General features: G+C 39.6%; 1 protein-coding gene across 2 annotated transcripts in view; it reads left to right on the top strand.

The window, feature by feature from the left end:
* STK32B (serine/threonine kinase 32B) overlaps positions 1 to 25085 on the top strand; it is a 171702-nt gene that overhangs the window by 67722 nt on the left and 78895 nt on the right. For both annotated transcript variants that reach the window (XM_074147465.1, XM_074147466.1), the window contains one exon: positions 24553 to 24726. In XM_074147465.1, coding sequence (XP_074003566.1) covers positions 24553 to 24726 — 174 coding nt within the window. The remainder of the gene's footprint in view (positions 1 to 24552; positions 24727 to 25085) is intronic.

Genomic DNA, 25085 nt, shown 5'->3' with positions numbered 1-25085 from the left:
CAGAATATGCAGTATTTCATCATGCATTTTCCATGTCAAGTGAAAGTTGAGTTTCAGGAACCAGTGGCTAGCAAATTTGACAACTTGACTGCAAAAACTGCAACCATAAAATCAGCAACCTCTTCAGTCAAATATAGTTCAGGAACATTTCTGATGCTTTTAAAATAGAACAATAGTTCCCAGAGACAGTTATTTGCTAAAATGTTTTTGGATAAAATATTGTTTCAACAAAGGAAATAAATAGTTGAGTAGCACGAGTCTTTCAGAAGCAATTCCAAGCCATCGGAGTGTTCATAGGAGAGACAATTAAAAACTGAAGACTGAATCCTGATGAAATATTTGAAAAAATCTGAAAGATGGTGTTTATTTTTTCCATGTGTTGTTTTTATTTATTTATCAGTCCCTGGAGCTGAGGAACTGCTAAAAACCAATTCACATCTGAAGCACGTCACTTAGTGTGTGACTGCCATGAAGCTGTGAAGAATTCAAATATAAGAAAGGAAAGTTTAAAAAAAAAAAAAACAGGAAAAAAAAAAAGGCTGAAAAACATTTGTTTGTTTGTTTTTAAATTCACAACATTTTTATTCAAATATCATGGCTCTGATTTATCAATATTGTTGATACTCCCTACTGTCTGAATCCTACTGTAATCCCTGTGGGCTTAAGGGAGAAAAATGTTGTTGATTAATGAATAAAATTAATCTTGGAAGCTTTTTTACTGAATTTTATTCTAATAGTTAAATTCCCTGAGCAGTTTCATCAGCTTACTTCTGTGAAAGAGAAAGACAGAGCAAGGAGTGAATGTGGCACCATCAACTATCCCATTCTAAGTGTGAAAATGGGATCTTGCAATCACTTCTACCATGGGGAAGTTCAGCTAATTGATTGCTCTCAGTCTCCCTCTTCTCCCCTCCAAAGTATGCAAAATACGTGCCTTTGACTTTGGTGGATTGAAGAGATTAGACGTTTGTGCATAAAATGGGTGGTTTAGATCACTTGAAATATTTTTTCTTTTAGTTAATGGTCTAAAGGTGAACTGATGGTTTGTTTCTTTGACAGACACACAGACTTTCACACACCTTGACCAAAAAGTTTTACGTTTTGTAAAACTTTCAGATACTCTCTGTAAATTATGTGAACCATGATGTACATGCTGTCATCGTGCCAAGTACTCATCTCAATTGCTTATTTTTACTGGCTTGGGATAATTTTCCTGACTAACTTCCTTTTTTTTCCACAACACTCACTGTGTTTTTGGTGCTATAAAATCACTTCCACATGAGTTGAGTGGTAAGACATAGCGCAAAGTGGTTGTTCAACTAAAGGCACATGCCAATCTTAGTTAACCACTCATGATTCAAAATTAACTTCCCAACACCAGTAGGGAATTATATTTGCAGATGCAATAGCCCAGAAACCATTCTGGCAGAACAGCACTCACATTCCTATGAGGAGTAGCTGACAATTATCGGTTCTACTGATTAAAACGTTTGGTAATTCAGCTAAAGAAGCAGCACATTGTTTTCCTTATTAAGTCTAACAAATCTCTGTTAGACTTTCAAACCCATTTGACTCCCGTATTCACTTCTTTCATTGGTGAATTCCAAATGTCCTGACTCTTATGTCTCAACAGTGTTTTAGAAATTTGCCATAATACACACATTAAAAGATCATGGCATCACAGCACAGATTCAGACAGTGTTTCTGCAATAAGTATTAAAATCTGAAGTTTTGATAATGAAATTTTTCCCTTTTTCTTTTGAATCACCTGGCATATCAGCATCCCAATTTTCTACCAGAGTATTTAAGAAGGAACTGCACCTATGACATACTAATGAGATGGTCCCTAATTAAAAGCAGCTGTTAGAGAGAAAGGCAATTACATTCACAGAGTGAGTATTTTATATATTCAAATGATGCATAACAAGACATTGAACTGCATTTTATTTCATCTGATGTTAGAACTGAGCTGAGCTCTAATGGCAGAGTGTACCCACTGACAGGAACTGGCAAATGCTGACCTTTGAATACCAGGTTCCACTACTGAGGAGATGAACAGTTCTCAGCAACTTTAGCTTATCTTATTGTTTCAAATATGTAGTGGTAGAATGGAGACATAAGTGTCGCTCACATAATTCACAGGGATGCTATGAATGCAATTAGAACTCACTAATCAGTCTTGTACTTGAGACCTAATAATTCTTTAATTTGTATCAATGTGATATTTTTTCTCTTTAATGGCATTGAAGATTTCTCTCTTTCCCGCATGAGGATGTCTTAAGGAGATTTGCTTTTACAGGGACCTCATATCTTTTCTTCTGAAAAGCTCAGTACATTTATGCTTTATCTTGTGGGTCCTGATGTACAGGAAGGAAATACTCTACACAGAAAAAGGACAAAGCCAGCAGTGGATTTACACAGACAGCTTTTCTTCTTATATCAACAAGTCCAGCCCTGCAAAAACTAGCACACCTGGTGACACTGTAAGAATAAACTGCTCACACGCTGTCACAGGTTGTCACATGCTGTATTCAGAGTGCAATGGGGACAGGCAGAAGGAGGGGATGGAACAGGTTGTATATGTGCCTCTTCTTGAGGACATGCTGTTGGTAAATTGAACTTGAACAGCTGGACAACAGCAAGGGAAAACAAGGAAAAGGTTTGAGATGAAGAATTGGTTTCTGGAACATATTTCTGGGCAGTAACAAGAGCTGGTAAGGGACAATAGCACCCATGACAAGAAATGGGTCTGCTGTCTTGGGGGAGGCAGCAACAATGATGGTTTGATAGACAAGATCAGTGCTAACGAATTGTGAGCACTTTGGTTTTATTTTAACCAAGGGATTGAGTTGGCACTAACCCTGAAACTGGGTGTTCTAGTTGGAGCAGGAGTTGATTGGAAAATTCATGTATTTTAAAGTTTGGAACTAAAGTAAAAGTGACAAGTGTGATGACTTAGCAAATCAAGTTTATTAGGAATATAATGTGGCATCTTTTAAATTATATTTCTCACTAATTTGTCATCAGGAAATAAAGATATAGCTAATATTTAATTTTTTTTCCTGTTTCTTACTATGCTTCATTTTGGCATTTGTAGGGATAGTAATTGACATGACCGTGAAAAAGGGAAGAAATGGTGGCTTCTAGAAAATTTTATCATTCAGAGCTCCTCTAAATTAAAAATTTCAGATTTTGACCCTCTGTGTCAAAATGCCAGAGACAAGAGGGCAAAAATAGACCAAAATCTTGCCATGAATTACCAGTCAAATACAAATAAGAAAGATCTCTGCTGGGCATCAAACAAATAAGTACCCAGTAGGGTGTATTAATTATATATAGGTAAAGTCATAAAAAGCAGAATTGGATACTTATCACTTGTCAAAATGTATTTTGGTAATTTTCTTGTTTCACAGTACAAGAAAATGCCAGAAAAGAAGACTAACCCAGTAGTAAGTGAGGTGAAATTGCTAACTGTCTAAAACACTATTTTATTTCCCACCAAATCCTAAGTCTGGATAACCAGAAAAATAAGAAAAAGTCTTGCTATAGCTGGGGGGAAAACGCATATCTCAGAATATTTGAAATAGTCAAATGTCCGCATGTCAGCAGGTTTGACAAATTTGTGAGCAGACCATCAGTAGAAAGAATTAGCTACACAGAATTTAATTATGCTGCTGATGTGGAAAATGGCTGTAGACTTGTAGAGAGTACAGAAAATGTGACTTTCCCAACTGTCAAACTATTGATCTGGAAATACTTAGGTGGAGGTGTCCACTGGCCTTTTTGTGTATTCTCTGATGAAACCCTGGTGCTTCAAAGGGCTTCCTTCCTACCTTTTAAATATTAATTTCATACACAATTTATGCCATTGACATGCAGACCAAACTTCAGTACTGCTGGTACCCTGATGGCCTCATGCTGCCATCAGCTGATTGTGCAGTTTTTACCCTTTTAACATTTCACTAATTGCTGATGCTCCTCTGTTTTCTTTCCCATTCTCACTGGATCATCTTTTTGAGAACTAGTGCATTAGCGATGCCAATAACAAAGCAAGCTAGTTATAACAGTGGCAGAGAAAAAACCCAAATGGTTCATCATTCCTTATAGGTCTATGTCCCGGTTTGAAGTAAAACCGAACCAATTTTCTGTTCTGTAACTTTACATCCTAGCTAGGCCTCCTCTAACTCTCTGAAATTAACAGCATATTGTGGAGAAAACTGCTCGTTCTCAGAATGATAAGCCCAATGTTTGTGCTCCATGCCAAGGAATGGTGTGCAGGGAGGCCCTTGCTTATACTTATTGCTATAACAACCAAGGTCAGCCAATTTCATTATTTGCCCCCTTAGAGGGTCGGAAACGGAAAAAACGTAGAGGGGTCACATCAGTGGGGAGGAGTGGACAGGAGAGGTGACCCAAACCTGACCAACTGGGGTATTCCATCCCATCTGCCCTATGCTCAGTATAAAGGCTGAGGGATCAAAGGGTCAGCCCCCTTCCTGCAATGGCCGACGTCCAGAGAGGACTCTGTCTGTCCACCTGCCTTTGATCCTGATCCGTGTGTTCCTGACTCCAGAGCTGGAATCCAGTTCCCATTCGTCACTGAGTCCAGTCTGGGACTTCCCCAGTGCCTGCTGGTGACGTGACTGTCATCCTGGGAGCTTGATACGGTTTTGTATATATTGTATCTATTTCATTATTTTTGTCTTTATTTTTATTTTAATATTAATTTTTCATTAAAGTAGTTTAGTTCATTCTAAACTTCTGAATCTCCTTATCTCTTTCTCCTCCTCTCTCCTCTTTTGGGGGGGGGAAGGGGGGGGGAAGGGCCATCTGCCGGTCCGGTTTTGGTAAATTCAGCCAAAACCACGACAGTCTATAAATAGATCTTTTAAAGATACTTTTTTCTTCTGTAGTAATTGCTTTGATTGTTTTTATTGAGTTCTGTGAAGTTTTGTGCAGTGGATGTGAATGCAATGCATATTTTTATAATGAATTATTTTTTTTCCATATTGTGACAGAAGCCTTGAAGCTGTGAGATAAGGTGATTTACAGTCTGCCATTTGGGAAAATAATTCTATTAGCCCACTTTCATTCTTAATATTACTCCCTTGATTCATTTGAGGTGAATTTTTATCTTACACTCTGCCCTTATCTTTCTGAGCGCAGACTGTCATCACATATGCCACATTATAAATGTCATGTTACAGATGTGATCACTTTTGAGCTTTTCTGATTAAATAGTGATTTTTCTTTCCTCATTTTATAAGTAACAAAAGGCCAGTCAGTTATACTCAAAGAGTATTGGGCTTCTTTTTGAAAGACTTGCCTGCAAGCAGGTGAGAAGGCTTGTTTTACAGATTCCAGTTTGGATCTACTTTTCTATAAGAACTAATGCAAATAGTCAAGCCACGGCTCAGTGATTAAGTCAGAGATGGTTCACAGGAAAGCAATTTGAGTGGTGGTGATTTGATGCAGAGCCAAAATGGAAGGGAGATGCTTTAGTACTGAGTAACACGATATAAATCTCTACAAGCGGAGCCCTGGTGGGGGAAATCTAGGGACCCGTGTTAACGCCAGCAGGGAAAGAAATGGAGGAGATGATGTGGACTCTGCAGACTGGGTGTGTAAAATCTAGTTAGGCAGAGTCACAGACCAGACCTCTCTCCTGTATTTGGGCAACTGCAGTCTTTTTTTCAGAAGCGAAACAGGTAACACCTGGTGGTGCAAGTGCCATTCGTTCTCCCCCTTCTATGTAATAAGCTGGTGGGTAAAGCCAAGGAAATTTCAGATTGGTTTCCTTACAAAAATCCATTTGAAACAGACTTCCATCACAAAACAGTGCTGACTGATTCCTCCTCCACTGGGAAGCCAAACTGCAAAAAATCTCTGACCCAGAGACCCACCCCTGAGGAGCAGAAGAGCTGTGCTCATGTTAAAATGGGATGCTGTTGACAAAAACCAGCAGCAACAGAAGCTTGCCCATAGTTACAAAGTCACCTCTTCCTTTCTTCTTTTTCATTTCTGTTTTCTGCAGCTACACCTACAGTCTGCATTAAAATTTGCTTTCCTGGGGCAGAACTAGAAACCAGAATGGTAGGCTGACAGTCTCAATAGGATGCGCAGGGTGTTCCGCACTCATAGTTTCCTCCTCGCTACAAGTCTGCAAGGCTGCTGAATATGGACATTGTTATGGAAGAGAGATGACAGAGAGATTTCTCTCACTGGTCTAATGCTCAGGGGTGCATATAGGTGACTCCGTATTTACACGCAGATGGATGAACCTATAGATATAAACAATTTCCTTATTGTTTAGATGCCTATGTAAAGACGTGGCCTAAGAATTACAGAAGAATGTGAGACTAAGAAAGAAATGAAGATTTTCGTCCTTGCCAGTCTTGTATTTAGGCTGTTACCAAGCTTCATTCTCAGAATTTCAGCTTTCTCTACTGCTTTCATTGTATTTCTGAATCTGTACGCATGGCCATAGTTAACACATGCAGTCACAAAGGATGATTTCTGCAGCTATTTTCCTCTTTCTGTCAGAAGATAAATGTGCAGCTTCAGTCTATGTATTTGTATGCTAAAAGTGTCTTTCCACTCTCATTTGCTATAGTGTGTAAATTGCCATCAGCCTCTGTTAGAAGCTTTGGTTAATATGTACAACAAAGCGCTGTTTCCCTTCTGGTCCCAGTCCCAACCCAAAATGTTTTTCAGTCTCATACTAGCTTATTAAAGGAATATATTGTTTCCATTGTCCCATTCAATTTAGCTGCAGCTGCCAGCCTTAGCACCAAGAGTCAGATCCACTCCAATTATTGCTTCAAATTAAGAAAAATAAAACTTGGGGGGACAGCTTATAATGATTTTCTCTTAGTGTGTAGTAAGATAAATATGCTGTTATTGGAGCTGGATGAAATTTTTCCATAGGAACTGTTTTCTATGAGGAAAACCTCAATTAAAGCAAATCAAATGTTCTGAAGACATATGTCAATTAAGATAAAATTTTGTTAGAAACTTGCCCCCTTCTTGTCTTGCCTGGAGGACTGTTAGACATCCGGACTCCAGACTCCCTTTCTAGTGGGTTGTGAAAAAGAAGGGGCTCCCAGACTGGCTTTCTGCCTCCTTTCCCGATATGTAGACTGCTGGATTGCCTGAGCCAGAAGACCTATGCCCACCTCAGTGTCCGGACTATCCAGCTCTGAAGCTGTCACATCAGCAGGCTTGTGCTTCTCCTGCACCCCATGGGAACCAGGTCTGTACCAGCACAGAAACTCAGAAGCCCCTCCTGCAAGTTTTCTTTAGGAAATATCCAAAGGAAATACTTGGGTTGCTATGTCCCCAGAAACCCTTTCCCCCTACTCCCCTTGTATCTTGAATTATTAGTAATAATATTTTTAAGTGAAAAAACTCTTGTACTCTGGCTGTGGTAGTATTTCTACCAGCTTTTGTAGTGCTTGGGAACAGGGATAAAAAGAAAAAAAAAAGAAAAGGAAACAAACCTGAAATTTCCACTCATGTTGCTTAAATTTCCTTCCCCCTCCTATTTTCTTAATAAAGAAATGTTTTGAGAGAGATTCAGGGTAAGATCAGGCCATATGTGTGCAAGGCAGGACAGGTCAAGAAAGGAAGGAACACTGGATAATTTTGTACTGAGCCACTGGAAAAAGCAACTTTCAGCCATCAGTGCAGCAATACAGAGAAAGGACTGTAGCTCTTCAGCTGTAGATTTGGGCATCCACAACAACTGAATCCAACTTATTCATCTCATCTTCTTGACCAATGAATAACACAACCTATCTCTAACAGGAGGCCTGTAGCAGTGCAGGACATGCAACCAGGGGAGTCTTCCTGACAGACACCGATAAGTCCGTTGATAGCTACTACATATGATTAATATCTGCTGTATTTTGTTGTATTCTTAGTATATAAATAGTGATTCAAGAAGTCCTATGTGTGGAAGCTGGGAAGTAGTGCACGCGAGGAACTATGTGTGCTTTCAGTATTATTCCTTCATATCTGCTCCTGTTTGCATCAGTAGACAAGATGCCTGATGACATAGGCTCTGGGGGCAGCCCTAAAGTTAATAATCCCTCCTTAGTGCAATGTTGCCTTCAAAAGGGGTCTTTCCTGTCATTGGGCTCTCTCCCTTGTTCCTCACAGTTTGACATGGCTGTCCTCCCTGCACCTCCATTAAACTGAGCACTGTTACCACAAATAACATCACTCTGCCACATTAAAATTAGAAAAAAGAAGAGTAAACATTGAAGGCTTGACAGACAATTTTGCAGAATAAATTTAAATGTCTGGGGTGAGATAGAACGATAGTGGTTGAAAACTGAAGTTCCTTCTTTGCAATTGCTCTGAATCAACATGATAAACTCAACTGTAAGCTAAGAAGGCAAGAGTTATCTCAGTTTTATAACAAATCTTAACATTTATTGTGACTGGAATTGGAAAAACAAGATGCTGAATCTAAGAGTAGCAATAAGGTCTGATTATTCATATTCTGAAATAAAATTCTGCCATGACAAAAATATTGCTCTTTGGTGGAAGTTACAATGAATAAAGAACAACGAATCATTGACAGCAGTTCCCAGAAAATTTAAACAAAGAGAAAATAGGCAGAATTAGAGTTTGTTATTGTTTTCACGTGATAAGATCACAAAATCACGTTCTTGGGCAGACAGGTCCAAGGAGCACATTCTCCATTTGTGCCAGGTGCTTTGCTTGGAGGACAATGCGAGGAAGAACTAACCTAGCAGTGTCTGCCATTCTCCTGGCTGCTCTCCTAGGACCTGGGCTGCCATACAGCACACCCAGAGCTTTGGTTAGTTCGTGACACTGAACGTGGATGAAGTAATAGCTTTTTTTCCCTTTTTTCTTTAATGACATAGCCTTCCCCAGCATCTGAGGGCTGTATCAAACCTCTTACAGCTGTGAGCATGGTACAACTTTTCTAACATAGTACTCACAGTGCTGTGCGTTTCAGAAAACAAAAAAAGATCCAAAAGCTCTCTGAAGGGAAGATGTTCCACTTCAGATGCTAAGAAAAGAAGGGGATACGAACATGTAGGGGAAGGGGATACATACACAAAATACTGATGGAAGCCCCTCAGTTCCTGTGGGGAAGAGTGTAGCACAAGAACTGCTGTGAAACAAAACACTAAGAATCTTGGAGTTTGGATATCTGACTGCTTGTATTCAAATTAATTTAGTTCAAAAGGCTGCCAGCTGAGAACTGGTCATATATATGTGTTCTAAACTAGGTTTAAAACTGCATCCTTACATTGAAGTGAGCCAATGCATGTTACTTTGTGACGAGCTGTGTGTCTGATCGCTACATTTTGTGTGCCAACTCAGTTGCTTGTCAATATATGAGAGTAAGATCATAGAATCATAGAATCATAGAATGGCTAGAGTTGGAAAGGACCTTAAAGATCATCTAGTTCCAACCCCCCTGCCATGGGCAGGGACACCTCTCACTAGAACAGGTTGCTTAAAGCCCCATCCAGCCTGGCCTTGAACACTTCCAGGGATGGGGCATCCACAACTTCCCTGGGCAACCTGTTCCAGTACCTCACCACCCTCACTGTAAAGAATTTCTTCCTAATATCTAATCTAAATCTCTTCTCTTCCAATTTAAAACCATTGCCCCTTGTCCTGTCACCACTCTTCCTGACAAAGAGTCCCTCTTCAGCTCTTCTGTAGGCTCCCTTCAGGTATTGATAGGCTGTTATAAGGTCTCCCCGGAGCCTTCTCTTCTCCAGGCTGAACAACCCCAGCTCTCTCAGTCTGTCTTCATAGGAGAGGTGCTCCATCCCTCTGATCATCCTCGTGGCCCTCCGCTGGACCCGTTCCAACAGGTCCATGTCCTTTCTGTGTTGAGGACTCCAAAGCTGGACACAGTACTCCAGGAGGGGTCTCACGAGCGCAGAGTAGAGGGGCAGAATCACCTCGCGAGACCTGCTGGCCACACTTCTCCTGATGCAGCCCAGGACACGGTTGGCTCTCTGGGCTGCCAGTGCACACTGCCTGCTCATGTTGAGCTTCTCATCCATAAGCACTCCCAAGTCCTTCTCCTCGGGGCTGCTCTCCAGCCATTCTCCACCCAACTTGTATTTGTGCCTGGGGTTGCCACGTCCCAGGTGCAGGACCCTGCACTTGGCTTGGTTGAACTTCATGCAATTTGCACGAGCCCACTTCTCCAGCCTGTCTAGGTCCCTCTGGATGGCATCCCTTCCCTCCAGCGTGTCAACTGCGCCACCGAGCTTGGTGTCATATGTTAGAGGAGATTTTTGAGCAGCTTTTCTTCCTTTGGGTTTCTCTGATATGCTGGTATTAACTTAGAGACAGCAATATTGAAAAAAAAAAAAAGGCACAGGGAAGGTGCTTACAGTTATTTAATTCTAATTATTCCTGTATTTATAACTACCGCAAAACATCTCCTTACTTCAGGATCCCTAACGTAAAGGGCTCCTCACCCTTTCCATGTCTTCTTGCAGTAAATCTTGTTCTTGTTAAAGAAGAAGGTGTCATTTACATGAAATTAAACATTAACCAAAAGCTTCTTCAGAAGGGGTTGAGGAACAGAGACAGAAAATTAAGGAAATTTTCATTATTTGCCTTTTTCCTGAATTATGCATTATAACATACTGCATTTGCAACTTAATACCTTTCCTCTCTTCAATGTGACTAGATGAAGGTCTGTTTTCCTGGAACTAAATGTAAAATCAATTAAGTGATCAGAGAAAGATATGCACCACAGTTAAAGGAAGGAACTCAGCACTTGTAAGACCAGCATAAGTCAGAAATATTATCTTATTTTTGCTTTTGTTTTTGCTGATTGAGCAAAAATATGTTCACTGTCAGTCATATTTATCAACCCTTCTGTAGCAGTGAAAATGTACATGCAAATGGCATACCCTGATCATAGTAGGGACTTCCCAAAGCAGAAAAGACAAGCTCTAGAGGACTTGAATTCTTCCCAGCTGACTTCAGACGTCAGTCTCATGCCCTTGGGCTACCTCTGTAATCAATGGGAAAAAGAAGGAACCTCTAGAGAGCAGTTAGCACACCTGTGATCATGACTGTCTACTTACTGCACAGCCATCATAGAGAAACTATTCTTCTAACCCAAAGCACATTAGTAACGTGCCTGAAGGGCAAAACTAAGTCTAAGCAGCTCATTTCTAGTAAGTCGTTGAGTTCTTGTCCTGTTGGATTTATGACTAACGTTCTAGAAAGCAAACCAAAACCTCTTTATTTCTATATTTTCCAAGGTTTCTTTTAAATTTGGTGTATGGATGAGAAACAGCAGTAAAAATAAAAGGTTGTTTCATGTATGCTCATGCTGCTTGGGGAATCCCTTAAATCCCAGTGCTATCTTACATTCCTTCCAGAAGAATCAATTGTAAGGCAATTTTTTGTGGGGAAAAAAGTTCAAACTGAAAACAGCTATCTGTCCTCAGTTAAAATGACAGAGACAATAAGCTTGATTTGCTCTGCACTACATTCTTCACATTGTTGTTTAGATTTCTGCTCCATATTTTGGGCCTGGAAAGTGTGCAAAATAACTTGTGTGCCAATTAAGAAGGTAAGCCTGAAATGAGCTAGTAAAGATTCAACAGAGTGAGCAGTGTTTCAGTCCAACTTATTTAATTTGTTTTAGGAATGTTCACAATTAAAAGAAGTTGTACATCATACTAAGAGGAATACTCGGCTTCACTGAAAGTGTTAGTAGCCATCTACATGTGATTGATGACATTATGCTTCAGCACCTGCACCACAGTTTTAAATTAACAAATTTATTTACAGAAAATAGGAGGAGCTGCTTGGGTGAAACCTTTAAAGTAGCTGCTTTTATTCACCAGGGGTAGTATCAGAGTAGAGGAAATTCTGCAAAAAACTGGCTGAAAAGCCTTTGGGTATTTATAACAAAACCAAAAGAAGATGAACCATTCATTGCAGTAGCAGAGAGGTTTTTGTCTACAGCAAAGTCAGGCAGAGGGAAGGGTGTAATTGGAAATCAGTCCAATTCCAGTGAGACAATTAGCTACAGAAGGTGTACATGTGCAAGGTAGGCATGTAAAAAATGAACGTTTTGTAGCTCAGAGGAAAACCAGGTTAATGCCTAAATAAATAAAAAAGAAAAGCATTACTTTAAGCCTCTCAACCCATGCAAAGTGCCTCATGCACACAGATGCACATAAGCAATCACTGCAGCATCCAAGCACAGCACAGACTTATACACAGCAAAGACTTATGCCTATTCTTAACTCCAAAATATGTTCATTTGTTTTTCATTCAGTGAAGTTTTTCATGTGCTGAAGGTTAAATTTTGTTATGATTGAAACTTAATGGTGAGTGCTGCAACTTTGATGTTTCTTTGCTTCATAAACCTGGAAAAAGACTTTTATAAAATTGTCTCGAAAACAGAACAGTGTTTGAAGTTAAAAATAGACAGGGTTTGAACATCATTTGTTGTAATCTATAACAAGTTTGCTGAACTTTGGGTTCCACCAAAGTATGAGTCCAGACTTGCAACAGCCTTTTCCCAACAGCTGCTGTTGCCCCACAAATGCTTATAGTTAAATACTATGAGACTTTGGGTTATTTGGTCTGGTTGAAATCCTTGTTTAGTAATTAGTGCTTATCTCTATTTGGAAATGTTGGTAACTATTTTTTTTTTTAATCTTCCACTAAATGAAGTATTGTGAACCTCAAATAATGAGGTTGTGAGAAAAGAACAGAAACAGGAAATTCTCCACGAGAAAAATATCTGCCCAAAGTCTGTTCTTCAACACTTGTTTTATTGTATGTAACTCCAGTTTAGAAAGCCAATCAGTTAGCTGTTGTAATTAAAAGATCACAGAATCACAGATTTGTTTAATTTAGAAGAGACCTCTTGAGTTCATCTAATCCAAATCCCCAGCTCAAGCAGACTCACTTAAGGCAGGTTGCTCAGTTGGGATTTTAGTATCTTCCCAAATGAAGACTCCACAGCTTCTCTGGGAAACCTGTTCCAATGTTTGACATCCCTTACAGTGAAGAATTATTTCCTTGTGTTCAGAAGGAATTCATATGTTTTAATTTGTGCACATTTCTTCTTGTCCTGTCACTGGGCACCACTGAGAAGAGTCTGTCTCCCTCTTCTTCATTCTGGCCCGTCAGGTATTTATACATATTGATAAGATCCCCCCGAGACTTCTCTTCTCCAGGCTGAAGAGTCCCAGCTCTCCCAGCCTTTTCTCATACGAAAAATGGTCCAGTCTTTAATCATCTTTGTGGCCCTGCACTGGACTCTTTCTTGTACTGGGAAGCCCAGAACTGGATGCCATACCCTAGATGTGGCCTCACCAGTTTTGAAAAAAGAGGAGGGATCACCTCACTTGACCTGCTGGCAACACTCCTCCTAAAGCAGCTCAGGGTTCTGTTGGCCTACTTTGCTGCAAGGACACATTGCTGGCTTATGGCCAACTTGGTGTTCATTGAGAACCCAAGATCCTTTTCTGCAACATTACTTTCCAGTCAGTCAGCCCCAGTATGTACTGGTCCATGGGGTTCTTCCTCCTCAGGTGCACATTTCACCTTGCTGAACTTCAGGAGATTCCCCTTCATAAATCTGTGCTGACTACTCCCGATTACATTCTTGTCCTTCATGTGTTGGAAATTATTTCCAGGATTAGTTGCTTCATCACTTTCTGAGGGATTGAGGTCAAGCTGACCAGCCTGTAGTTCCCCAGACCTTCCTTCTTGCCCTTCTTGAGGACAGAAGTGAAATTTGTTTTTCTTCAGTCTTCAGCCACCTCTCCCAACTGCCATGACCTTCCAAAGATATTTGGCAGCAGCCTTGAAATGAAATCAGCCAGCTTCCTCAGCTTTCATGGGTGTAATCCATAAGGCTGCATGGATTTACGTGTTCAGTTTGTCTGAGTACAAACTTTGTAGTACTGAGTACTAACTTTGACCTCCTCCACCTAATCTTTCTTTCTCCATGTTTTCCTTCTGGGGCCTGTGATTCCTAGTCTGGCTTACCAGTGGAGATTGAGGTGAAGAAGGCATTGAGCACCTCAGCCTTTTCCATGTCATCTGTCACCAGCTCCTCTGCCCCATTCAGCAATGGACTCATATTTTCCCTACTCTTCCTTTTGCTGACTTGTATAATCCTTTCTTGTTGGCCTTTGCATCCCTTGCCAAACTCAACTCCAGGTCAGCCTTGGGTTTCCTAGCCCTATCCCTGCAAGATCAGACAGAAAATCTGTGTTCCTCTTGGGTGACCTGCCCTTCCACCTCTTGTACACTTCTTTTTTCTGTGTGAGTTCAGTTAGTATCTCCTTGCTTATCTATGCTGGTTTCCTACTCCCTTTGCTTTATTTTCGATTCATCAATGGACCATAAGTTACAAATATAGCGAGATTTGCAAGTTGAAGACTGAGCTCTGGACTTGCATCCCAAATTCAGTCCATGTTTTCTGTCCACTATTCCCAATGAACTTTTTCCTCGTCCACTTCTTTCCCAAGAACCTGCTTTTCTTGGTGAGCTCTTTCCTGTATTGGTAGTGAGGCACTTGTTTGTGCCAGCAGTTTCCCTGAGTTCTTCACATATGCTGTCTGTTGCTTGCTTTAATTGGGTGTGTTTGAGACAAGCAAGGGAAAAGAGAGACTAGTTGGCACTATACAAATAATTGCTACTGTTGTAGTGCCACGTGCATGTGAAGTGATATAAATTGGCAGTGATAATAACACAAAATGATAATGAAGAACTTGGCGAACATTTGCTAAGTACGAGTATAGCCAGTCACAGCACTTCTCCAACACAGCTGAATGGATTTTAGAGACTGCATTCAGTTGAGAACATCAGCAAATCCGAAGTGCCTTCTATATATGCTTTTATTCACTCAACCAGAATAGAGCTCTCATGTGTAATTGTGATGTACCCACTGTAAAAAAGGGTATACATAGAACAGGAGATAGTGGAGACTATATATAAATATATATATATATATGAAAGATAAAGACTATATATATATTTGAAAGATAAAACACTTGGAAAAAATGTGATAAAGAAGGAAGCTAACTTTGGACTCAGAAAGTAAAACCTAGTGAAAGCTGCCATGTTTTTTGTGATAGCAGAACAATTAAATTGAGCTTCGACAATATTGCATCCAAGTCTGCTAAAAATTCTAAACAAATAGACTGAGACATGAGCTTATTTTGCACTCATTTTCAAGCCTTACTTTATCACTGGTTTAATAATATTTGAGACAACACAGACTTTGTCATGAGATGGTGCCATTAAGTCTACAAGCATACAAGCAAATGAGCCAGAAAAGTAATTAATTTTCTCCTGAAAAACAAATTATCAGAAAGCACTTTTAGAAATAGACCACGTGGAAAAATGGATCACTTAATATATAGGAATAAAAATGTTGTCAGAGTCATAGTAATTGGTAGCAGTGTGGCGGTGTGGTAGTTTTTCTACTTTCAGTCATTTATAGCACAGTAAAAATTCATCCTATTAGTCTGACATTTTCTAGGCCTCAAACAAATGTTTATGAAGGGTCATTCATTGTCTCAAAAGTGACCACCTGCAGTGGTCTTTCTTGGAATAAGTTCATCCAACCCTTGTCTTCAAGATTTGGAGAAGTATCGTTGCTCCTGGGTTAGAGCTGGGACATGACGCTGCTGAACTGAGGAGGGGAACTAACTGTAGTCTTCTTATACACAAGGGCGTGGTGGTGATGACATAAAGACAGTAAGATCTACTGATAGAGAAAAACTCTTTTAAAAAAAGAGATGTACACTGAAAGGATGAGTGACAAGAGTGACACTATGCAGCAAGAGAAATCCCAACTTGATATAAACAAAAAGTCTCTTCAAAACTCAATGAGTGGCTGGAACAAGCTTCTTGGAGAGGCTGTGGAATTTCCATCCTTGGAGATTTTCAAAACTGCCCTGGACAAGATCCTGGGCAACCTGACCTAAATTTGAAATTAGCTGTGCTTCAGGCAGGAGGCTGGACTTGTTGACCTCCAAGGAGCCCTTCCATCCAAAATTATGCTGTGTATCTGTCTTAATGTTCAGCAAACACTATTCAATCAGAATGTAAAAGATGTGTATCTCATGTGACTGTGGGCCATATGCAAACCCTGGCTGTAAGCTCTTCACGCCTAGTCTACAGGAACACAAAACTGTCTAAAGTGTAAGAACTCTCTAATTTAGTAGATGACCACCAACATTTAATCACACGGTTTCTCTACCATACCAGAGAGGACATCATGACTAAGGATAAGGAAAATAACCATAGTTATTACCATAACCCACATCTCAAATGACCTCATCCTTTGCTAGGATATGCAAAATCAGAGGAAGAAATAAAAAAGCTCCCTTTAGAGGGACCAAAGCATTGGTTGATTAGAGCAGGATGAAGGAGTAAAAGATGAGCTGCTATAAGGCAAACCAACTCAAACAATCAGGATTCACAAAGAACTTGAACAGTTCAAAACAATATTGATCAATAGCCTGTAGTTTACATGTGTAAAAATATATTAATGAGGTTTATTTCATGAGGTAAAGGCAAAGTGCGCAGTAAAACATGAAACAGCAGTTATTGGTTTTGCGTTTTGCTTTTATATGTTTAGTTCCTCACTGTTCTTTTCTGCCTGCTGCATGGTTGTGTAGGTAATGATGAGCTGAGCCAAATGCTGTGGCAGTGCACATGGGTATGATGAGCAGTGGTTTCTTAGATCAGAGAGGGTTTGTGGCCTTATCTCCTCAACCTCCTGGAGGGAGAAAAAGACTCATGTGTGGATGAGTACTAAACTGTCTCTAATTTACAAGGCTTAGCTGGTTGGGAGCTAATATTAATTGGCATTGGTTATATGAATATATACTATGCCAGTAAGTCCATAACATGTCTCTTACTACCTTTGTTGAGACAGAAATTCTTGGCATCTTTCAGCTTCATTTCAGGTTATTTTTTATTTAGTCATTTTTCTTATCTTTCACCTTTGGTCACATCAGAGCTAAGTAGAATTTGAAAAGGTGTTTCAAATAAGCATAAACAACTTAATTCTTTACAGAAGGGTTTTCATGTTCTCAAAAGATTTTTTACATAATCCTTAAATATATTTTTATATATTTATAAGGAAATAAAGGAATTAATCATCCTTTGTTCTTAACAGCATTTGGAAAAATGACTCTTGTCTTTCTGAGTTTGGAAATAAATGTATTTCCATTTCTTCACAACAACAGACTTCTATTAAATATTTCACAAGCAGGAATTACAAATCCAAATAACCAATGCTTTTCCTTTTTCCAAAAGGACAAAAGAAATCTATAGAGGGGTAAGCAAAGCAGACATCGTGAAGGAACGTTTCCAACATTCCTTCATAACACTTGTATACATGCATTTACAAAGTTCCTAAATCTTGGGGGTTGGTCTCTGGAGACTTGTCCTTTGCTGGCAGAACACACAAACTTGACATTACTTTGATTAGCTTGAACATCTTATTTTATAAAATATGTAATTCAAAGATAAGTATTTGCTATTCTCAGTCACAGTGGGTATAATAGTTTCCAGTGTACCTTTTAAGCACAGGCAGATTTGTAATGATTTGATCTATGAAAGAACAAAGTTACTATTTTGGGCACCTACATCAGCCTATACTATACCTATATTATATTCCACCAGGTATGGTGGAATACCAGGGAGTTTTGAAACTTTATTTTAATTCAGTTTCTCTGATACCTGATACATACTGCTTGTCATAAGCTACATACAGACTACCAACTGGTATTTCTTTTCTTGTTCGGTTTTTTGTTTCTTTCAGGTAAATAAGTGTAATAATGCTGTGTGCTATACATTTGCAGCACATTTTGCTTTATAAAGGAAAGAGAAAATGCTGCTTTTCTATCCCAGCAAAATGTAACTCCCTTTGTATATAAACTCTGCTTGTACAAATTACAACGCAGTTGAATATGGGATCCCAGTTATTTGGAACATTAATCTTAGTAAATGTTATATTATCAGCACTTAGGTACCTGGTGACTTCTCGACACTATGTGTCATGCAGAGAGTACAGAAAAGTTTTCTCTGCCCTGAAAAGCTCTGAGGACAAGCAGAACTGGCAAAGCTCCTGGAGCGGTGCTCGCATTGGAAGGGCGAGGGGGCAGTGCAGCTGGGCAGGCACATCCCCGTGTCACCCTGCCTCACCTGCAGCAGTTTTTGTTGTGCCTTTATCTAGACTTGTGCGTGTGCTGCCCTGACCATTTCACCTCATATTTCCTAGAGAGACCCTAACAGCTTTTTCTATTGTTCTCTTTCCAGAAGCAGTTTCTATGCATTCTTCTTTTGTGCAAGCCTTAAGAGCTCCAGAGAAACCAGTCTTGTCTCAGTATGTTCATGACATTCACTGGGCATCTTTGTTATGCAAATGCAGCTGCAGCATTGATTTCCTCTGTTTAGCAATGTAGCAGGAGACTCCTTCAAGTTAGGAGTCATATAGAACTATACGTAATGTAAAAACAGTCAGTCAGTCAGTATTTTGCTGGTAAAAATGTTTCCTTTATCTGAAAGCCAAGCAGAATCATCTGTGGTAACATGATGCTTCACATTGGTTTTGCAGGAGAAAACAGGTCTTCATTCAAAAGCTTGTCCTTAAGTAAAGGTGTCAGTTTTCAGCTTTGCTGTTCCTTCCAAAAAGAGTCCCCCAGTCCTTGGGATCCACAGTTTACCGGCATAGTTTCCTAGAAGATTGCCATAGTATTGGCAGTCAACTGCTTCTGGAAATTTTCTTGTGAGATAAAGGGTCAAGGAGATCTGGAGATCCCTGGAAACATCAGAGCTTCGAGTCTTGTGAGCCTGGTTTGGGATAAGGGCTCTGGCATTTACACTCCTTTGTGAAGTTAAAAATCTACTTTTGAACGATTTTTCCTACACAAAGGAAATTCTCATTGATGAACAGTGGTAGTGGTAATGGGTAATTCAAAACCCATCTCACCACTCAAGACCACAGCATCAGTGAAGCACTGTAAGTGGAGGTGACTCTTCCCAGAGAAGCAACACATTCACACAACACCACACAGAGACGGCCAGCTTGGGCTCAGGAAGCCAGACTAGCCTAACTAATGCCAGAGAGAATAAACTCTGCTTTCACAAAAGGGGCAACGTCGTGGTGCCAAAACTAAACCTGTGCCCGGGTGAGATGGTTTCTTTGGACCTAGTTCAGACATCTCCAGGAGATTGCATTAGGCAGTCCAGACACAGCCACAGGATTTCTCTTAGGGAGACCAATCTGACCAGTTAATGAGGGTCAAACCATTACCTGCCTGCTCTCTCTTGGACAAGCTGAATTGGCTTATGCAAGTTTTCCCTGTTGGGATCAGTCTGTGTTTGAAAGGTTCCTCAAAGGTTTGCTAATCCAGGCCAACACTGAGCAGGTCTGCAACAGATATTGAGAAGGGCTCGCAGAGGGAACCTGCAAGGCACCAAGACACAAGGCCAGTTTTTCCCAAGCCTTTGGCATTCCTTGTTTTGATTGCAAAGTTAGGAACCAATGCACTGTTACAGTTCTTTGCTTTGCACTGTTCTGGGATATCTATATCTACACTGGGAAAATCTACAGTCATTAGGGCTTCATGTCACTAAAAAAATTACCTCCTCCCTTTAATGCTACAGGGTAAAACTGGAAAAAGATCTTTCTTTAAATTTCTAATTAGGAGCTACTGAGACTTAATCATTTATCATATTCAGTACAGAGCAGAGGTATTATCTGAGTGTCTGAAGTGTGCAAATCTTGCTTTAACTGATTACCTCGGATTTATGAAGTTTGGTTTGGGCTTAATGATGAAATTTTTGCAATGTGTTTTTCCTCTTAAATTAAAGTAATATATAAAATATCCATCATGATGTCCTTTTCCCCAGGTAATACATATAAAACAAGAACTCTGGAGAGTGGGTGCCTCATCTGCCAGGATTTCAATGAAAAATTACCCTAGCTAACTAAGATGAAGGAATACAAAGGGGAAAAACAATCTTAATAATTCATCTGTAACCGCTTTTGTGAAGAGACAGAGATACAAATAATAAATACCAATATGATATAAATACAAAAAATAGATATTATTAAAACAAATATGCAGATATAAATATGGAAACAGATATAACTTATTCAGAAAGTGCTTTGTTTAAATTTGTTTCCATGGAGGGTTTTGTTCTATGGTAGTTTATCTTCCAGTCTGAAGATAATCAAAAATCCAATTCACTGTTGCTAGGGGCATTATTATTTTATCTTAATTTGGAGAAAGCTTATTCTAGCGCATTAAAACTTTTCTTCAAGCAAGAGAAAGAAGAGACTAGCTCTGTAATTAGAACAGTTTTCTTACAACTGGTTCGTGACACTACTTAAAAAACAAACAAAAATAAGAAACAACAAAACGAAATTCACTCCAAGTCATTTCATCTTTCATTTCAAGGAGGATTAAAACTTTGTCTTTACAGTAATTTAGTAATGTATTATTAGTATTCAATATCAGTCACAATGTTATAATTCATTCAGTAAGTATTTCTCAGTTACCTGGTTAACATAAAAATTCTAAACAACCTCTGATTTTACTTCCAAAACCAATCAGCCCTTTTGTATGTCATTTGCCTTTGAGCAGATAAGAAGCTTACAAAAGTAAAATTACAGTGCTTACTCAAAAAACTAATCTCCACTGGGCTGATTTGCCACCAGCTCCTCCCCAACCTGCAGCAATATTTTCGAAGATTCATTTTTCCCGTGGCCAATATTTCACTTGCTGTCAATTTAAATTCTTAGACCAATAAATCAAAACCACTTATTTCTTGAAATATTGAAAAATCAAGCAGCTAAAAGGGAATACTTAATTTCTTGTGTAAAGAAAGAATACTGGATTTGTATAAGGGAGAGAGACAGAGGACAAGACTGTTTGTGACCATGATAAATGAAACCAGTCACGAGCTGGTACACCCAGTCCTGTGAGTCTTTAGTGCAAAGCAGGAGCAACAGTGTTCAGTACCCAGCAGGACCTGGAGTAACTCCTGCCCTGTGATCAGTGGCTTAAAAATGTGTAGCTGCAGGAGCTACTTAGTGGAGTGGCCATCAGCTCCAGAGGCACTCTGCTGTCTGAGGTCTCCTTTAGGTCTCAGACACGTAACTTCACTGGGATAAACTAACTCACCCTCCAGAAAATCTCTTGGCATGGTCTTGTTTGCAGCACCTTTAGTTGCACTCTGATCTGATCCAGATAGTCGGAGAAATGCCATCCACACAGGTTTGACCCAAACAGATTGACCGTGCAGGGAAAACAGCATTATCCGTGGCTATATGCTTATGGTTAGCATAATGATGTATGTCAGGTGCGATATAATTTAAAGTGGGTGAAAAAGTCTGCTGATATGCTGAACATGCACACCGTCGTTTCTTTTCAAACTAGACCTATACAGCTTTTATCTTAAACTACACCAGTATACAACACTTCTGACAGGATCAGCAGAGTTATCACAGTTGTATATGAATACAAATGAAAGAAAAATCTGGCTCCAAGTGAAAGAGGTGAACATCAGAGAGGATATAGAGAGTTCTCCAAGAGCTGTGTCTCAGTGTGCATTAATCTAGCTTCAATGTCTAAATTAAACTGGCCTGTCTTCCATTCACATGTCATGACAGATACAAGAAGACTGACAAGTGCAAACATTAGCCATACTTCTGAATCTCTTCAGGTTTGGTTTTGGTTTCTTTGTCTTTTTGCATTCAAAAAACTTTGTTCTAGAGGAACAGTCACCCCTGGGAGCCTCGTAGCTCTGTTTGTAGGGATTGTACTTGCCTTAATATATTTACCTGAGGGGCAAGGTGTAGTAGCAGGAGACCAATCATTCACTAACGAGTCGACAGGTCCCAGAACAAAACCCATCTCTCATCATCCCAACCTGGATTCCCAGAGATGCCAGAGTCCCAGAAAGTCCTGCAGCCATGAATGGACGGAGGCTGCTTGAGTATTTATATATCCCTAGAGTGTTCTTTGCTTCTTCCAGAGTGTCTGCTCTCTGGTGACTCCCAAGCTAGTTAGATGTCTAGTCTGGTCTAGTGTGGTTGCTCTTACACTGTTATAGAGTGTGAGAAGAAATAGCATGCAATCCTCTACACCTGACTGTAGACATGCTCTTCTCTGCAAAAAGTATGATTTCATGACATAATGAAATGGAACAGAGTACCAGCTCCTTCCAGTTCGACTTTTTCGTGATACTCGGATGCACTAAAAACTTGCTTGGGAGAGAAAGGGCCCCCAACTCCCCACTCACAAGCACAGGAAACCAGAGTGCACCAGCAGAAACACATGCTTGCAGTGAAAACCCCGTTCGTTCAAATGTTATCATTCACCTGGTTGTGGACAAGATTTTACATTTATTTCTGGATTGTTCTGATGGCTCTTTTATCCAGACTAAATATTCATGGGTACACGTTCAAACACACTCACCATTTTCCCGGAAATGGGAATAGAGGATGAATTTCAAAGCAAGTTCACAGCAATCACTGTTTACCCTGCCTTCACCCTCTGCCTCATGGTGGCTGAATCACTGAAGAAATGACTCAAGACATTTTCTGTCTCAAGATCAGAGTTGCATCAGAACCATTTTTACTGATATGTAATCATATGATTCTAGACACCAGGAGAGCTCTTTAGTCCCAGACTAGACACAATATTTCACTTATATATTTGAGATATCATCTGTAAATTTTCATTTTGGATTTTTTTTTTAATATAAAAAGGAACCAGACAAAATCTACACTTTACTCAAGCACTAATTGAGGGAAAAAATAACATCTCTCATTACATCTGTTCAATGCCGCAACTACTTCATTTAAAATAACAGCAGTTTCAAAAAAGAAAAAAAATAATCTTAAACATAACTACGTATTTAAGCTTTCCCTTTGCAGTTGCTCCAGGCTCAGTAATGTGCAACATTCAGAGTAATTTGAGTATAACTTAAGCCTTCTTTTTTTTTTTAATGTATGTGTTATGAAATTCTGAGCCTCTGGAGGTGAGCAGACACCATGTGCCACCTACTTTACTATTTTGCTTCAGAGATTTGACTTATTGTGAAGTCAGTTTAATGCAAATAAAATCGCTTTCCCCTCCTGGCATTGGCAGGCATACAGAAATGCAACAGAGGAGCAGAGTATCAAGAGACACTCGTTTCTCAGAGCTGTGTTTGGAAAGAATAGAAAGCATTTGCATTCAAAACGAACCATGTGTGACAACTCCTAAGCAGTGCCTCATTTGAGAAAGTGCAAGCTTGGGAATGAAAGTGAAACTGTACGTAATTGTCAATTAAAATAATCTAATATAGACTTTTCTTGCCTTTGGGGGAAGGGTGGGCAGAGACTTTCTGGAAGCCCACTATTTTTCATTTCCTTAGCATACATTTTAAAGTTCAGGAGAACTGAATCACATCTGTAACCATCAAATATTACACACCTCATGGGAGAAAAGGTGATGGAAGAGGCACTATCATTTCAGATCACTTCTCAGAAGTTCATATCCACAACCGGTATAAGCTAATATAACTTCACATCAAAATTAATTCTAAAACAATTTTGAAGAGAAGAGTGACTTCATATTAGAATTCAACAATCCCCATTTGGGAAATCTAAAATACTCTATCTTAGACAGTTGCATTCAGAAATGAAAACCAGAGAGTTTCTGTCAGTTTACTCAGATCAGAAATAAACATAGCAATGGCAGCATAACCAAGGTAAGTAGAAACACATGGAAATTCCTGCTTGCCCAAGCATTATACATACACTATACATTGGCTGGCTGCACCTTTGGATTTACAGGATTTAAATCAGATCAGAATTTGGTCATTGGAGCATTCAACAGGCAGTTCTGGGAAAGGGTCCAGAAGAATTCAGTCGGTAACCATGAAGATTCTGCCATTTTATAAGTTGCAGACTGAAAAAATATGTATTGTTAGGCAGTAAAATGATAGTTTTATTTCTTATTGAATTTGGAGCTACACTGCAAGCTGTAGAAAATACTCAGCTAATAGAACGTTGTATATATTTACTGAATCTGGAAAATACCCCCAGGACAGCAGCTCTCAATCCTGCCAGGATACTTTCCATAGGCCCCGAGCTACAGTTGTACGTGTGTGAATACCAAGTGTGTTTCACGGCCTTGTATTTTATTACTGCTATTTAGTAAACCATTTTGTCAACTGTATGTGTATATGGTTATTTAACAACGTATAAACCTGAAAGGTATTTTAAATACTGTTTTAGTAACATTCAGGTGTTAACCTATGGTTAAAACAATCAAGGTAGTAGTACAGTCGCAGCTCAAGCTCTGCCTGCCTTGAATACGCAGAGGCCCACCACGAAGTCTGGTCACAGGGTCGGACCACAGCAGCGAAAAATCAGTATATGCCATGGACTTGCCATGAATAGATCTACTTATGGAGAGCTACTCCAGGGCATGGCTGTGGCTGCATCACCAACCCTGAGATCTAAGCTGTAACTCTTTCTTCCAGGTATTCCTTTCAAGACGAAGAAGACATGTTCATGGTAGTTGACCTCTTACTCGGAGGTGATCTGCGTTACCATTTGCAGCAGAACGTCCACTTTAACGAAGGAACTGTCAAGCTGTACATTTGTGAGCTGGCACTTTCCCTGGATTATTTGCAGAGATACCACATCATTCACAGGTGAGTGAATTTCATTTGAGGGATGGGCTGCTTTCTTTTGGCAGAACAGAGGAATTTCATCACATACCTGATTACATGGTTCTGTTTATTCAAAACCTCTGAAAAGTTTTCATTGTTATCCAAGGGTGGAATTTGACTAAAAAGTTTGTTTTAATTTAAGTGTTTTCTTTCTGCCCTCAGCCAGTCAGTAGCCCCATATCCTTTTCTTGTTTTTATCTCATACCATGAAGTATGTTTTTTACTATGGTCTTTAAACACTAAATACAACCCATAACAACCTCCTGGCTGCTTTTAATTTATTTTTAGTTCTCCAGTGCCCCAATGTTCCTGAACACAAAATGTTGTAATTCAGTAAAACA

The sequence above is a fragment of the Numenius arquata genome, chromosome 5, assembly GCF_964106895.1.
Source record: "Numenius arquata chromosome 5, bNumArq3.hap1.1, whole genome shotgun sequence".
Lineage (NCBI taxonomy): Eukaryota > Metazoa > Chordata > Aves > Charadriiformes > Scolopacidae > Numenius > Numenius arquata.
This window is presented reverse-complemented; position numbering and strand designations above follow the sequence as displayed.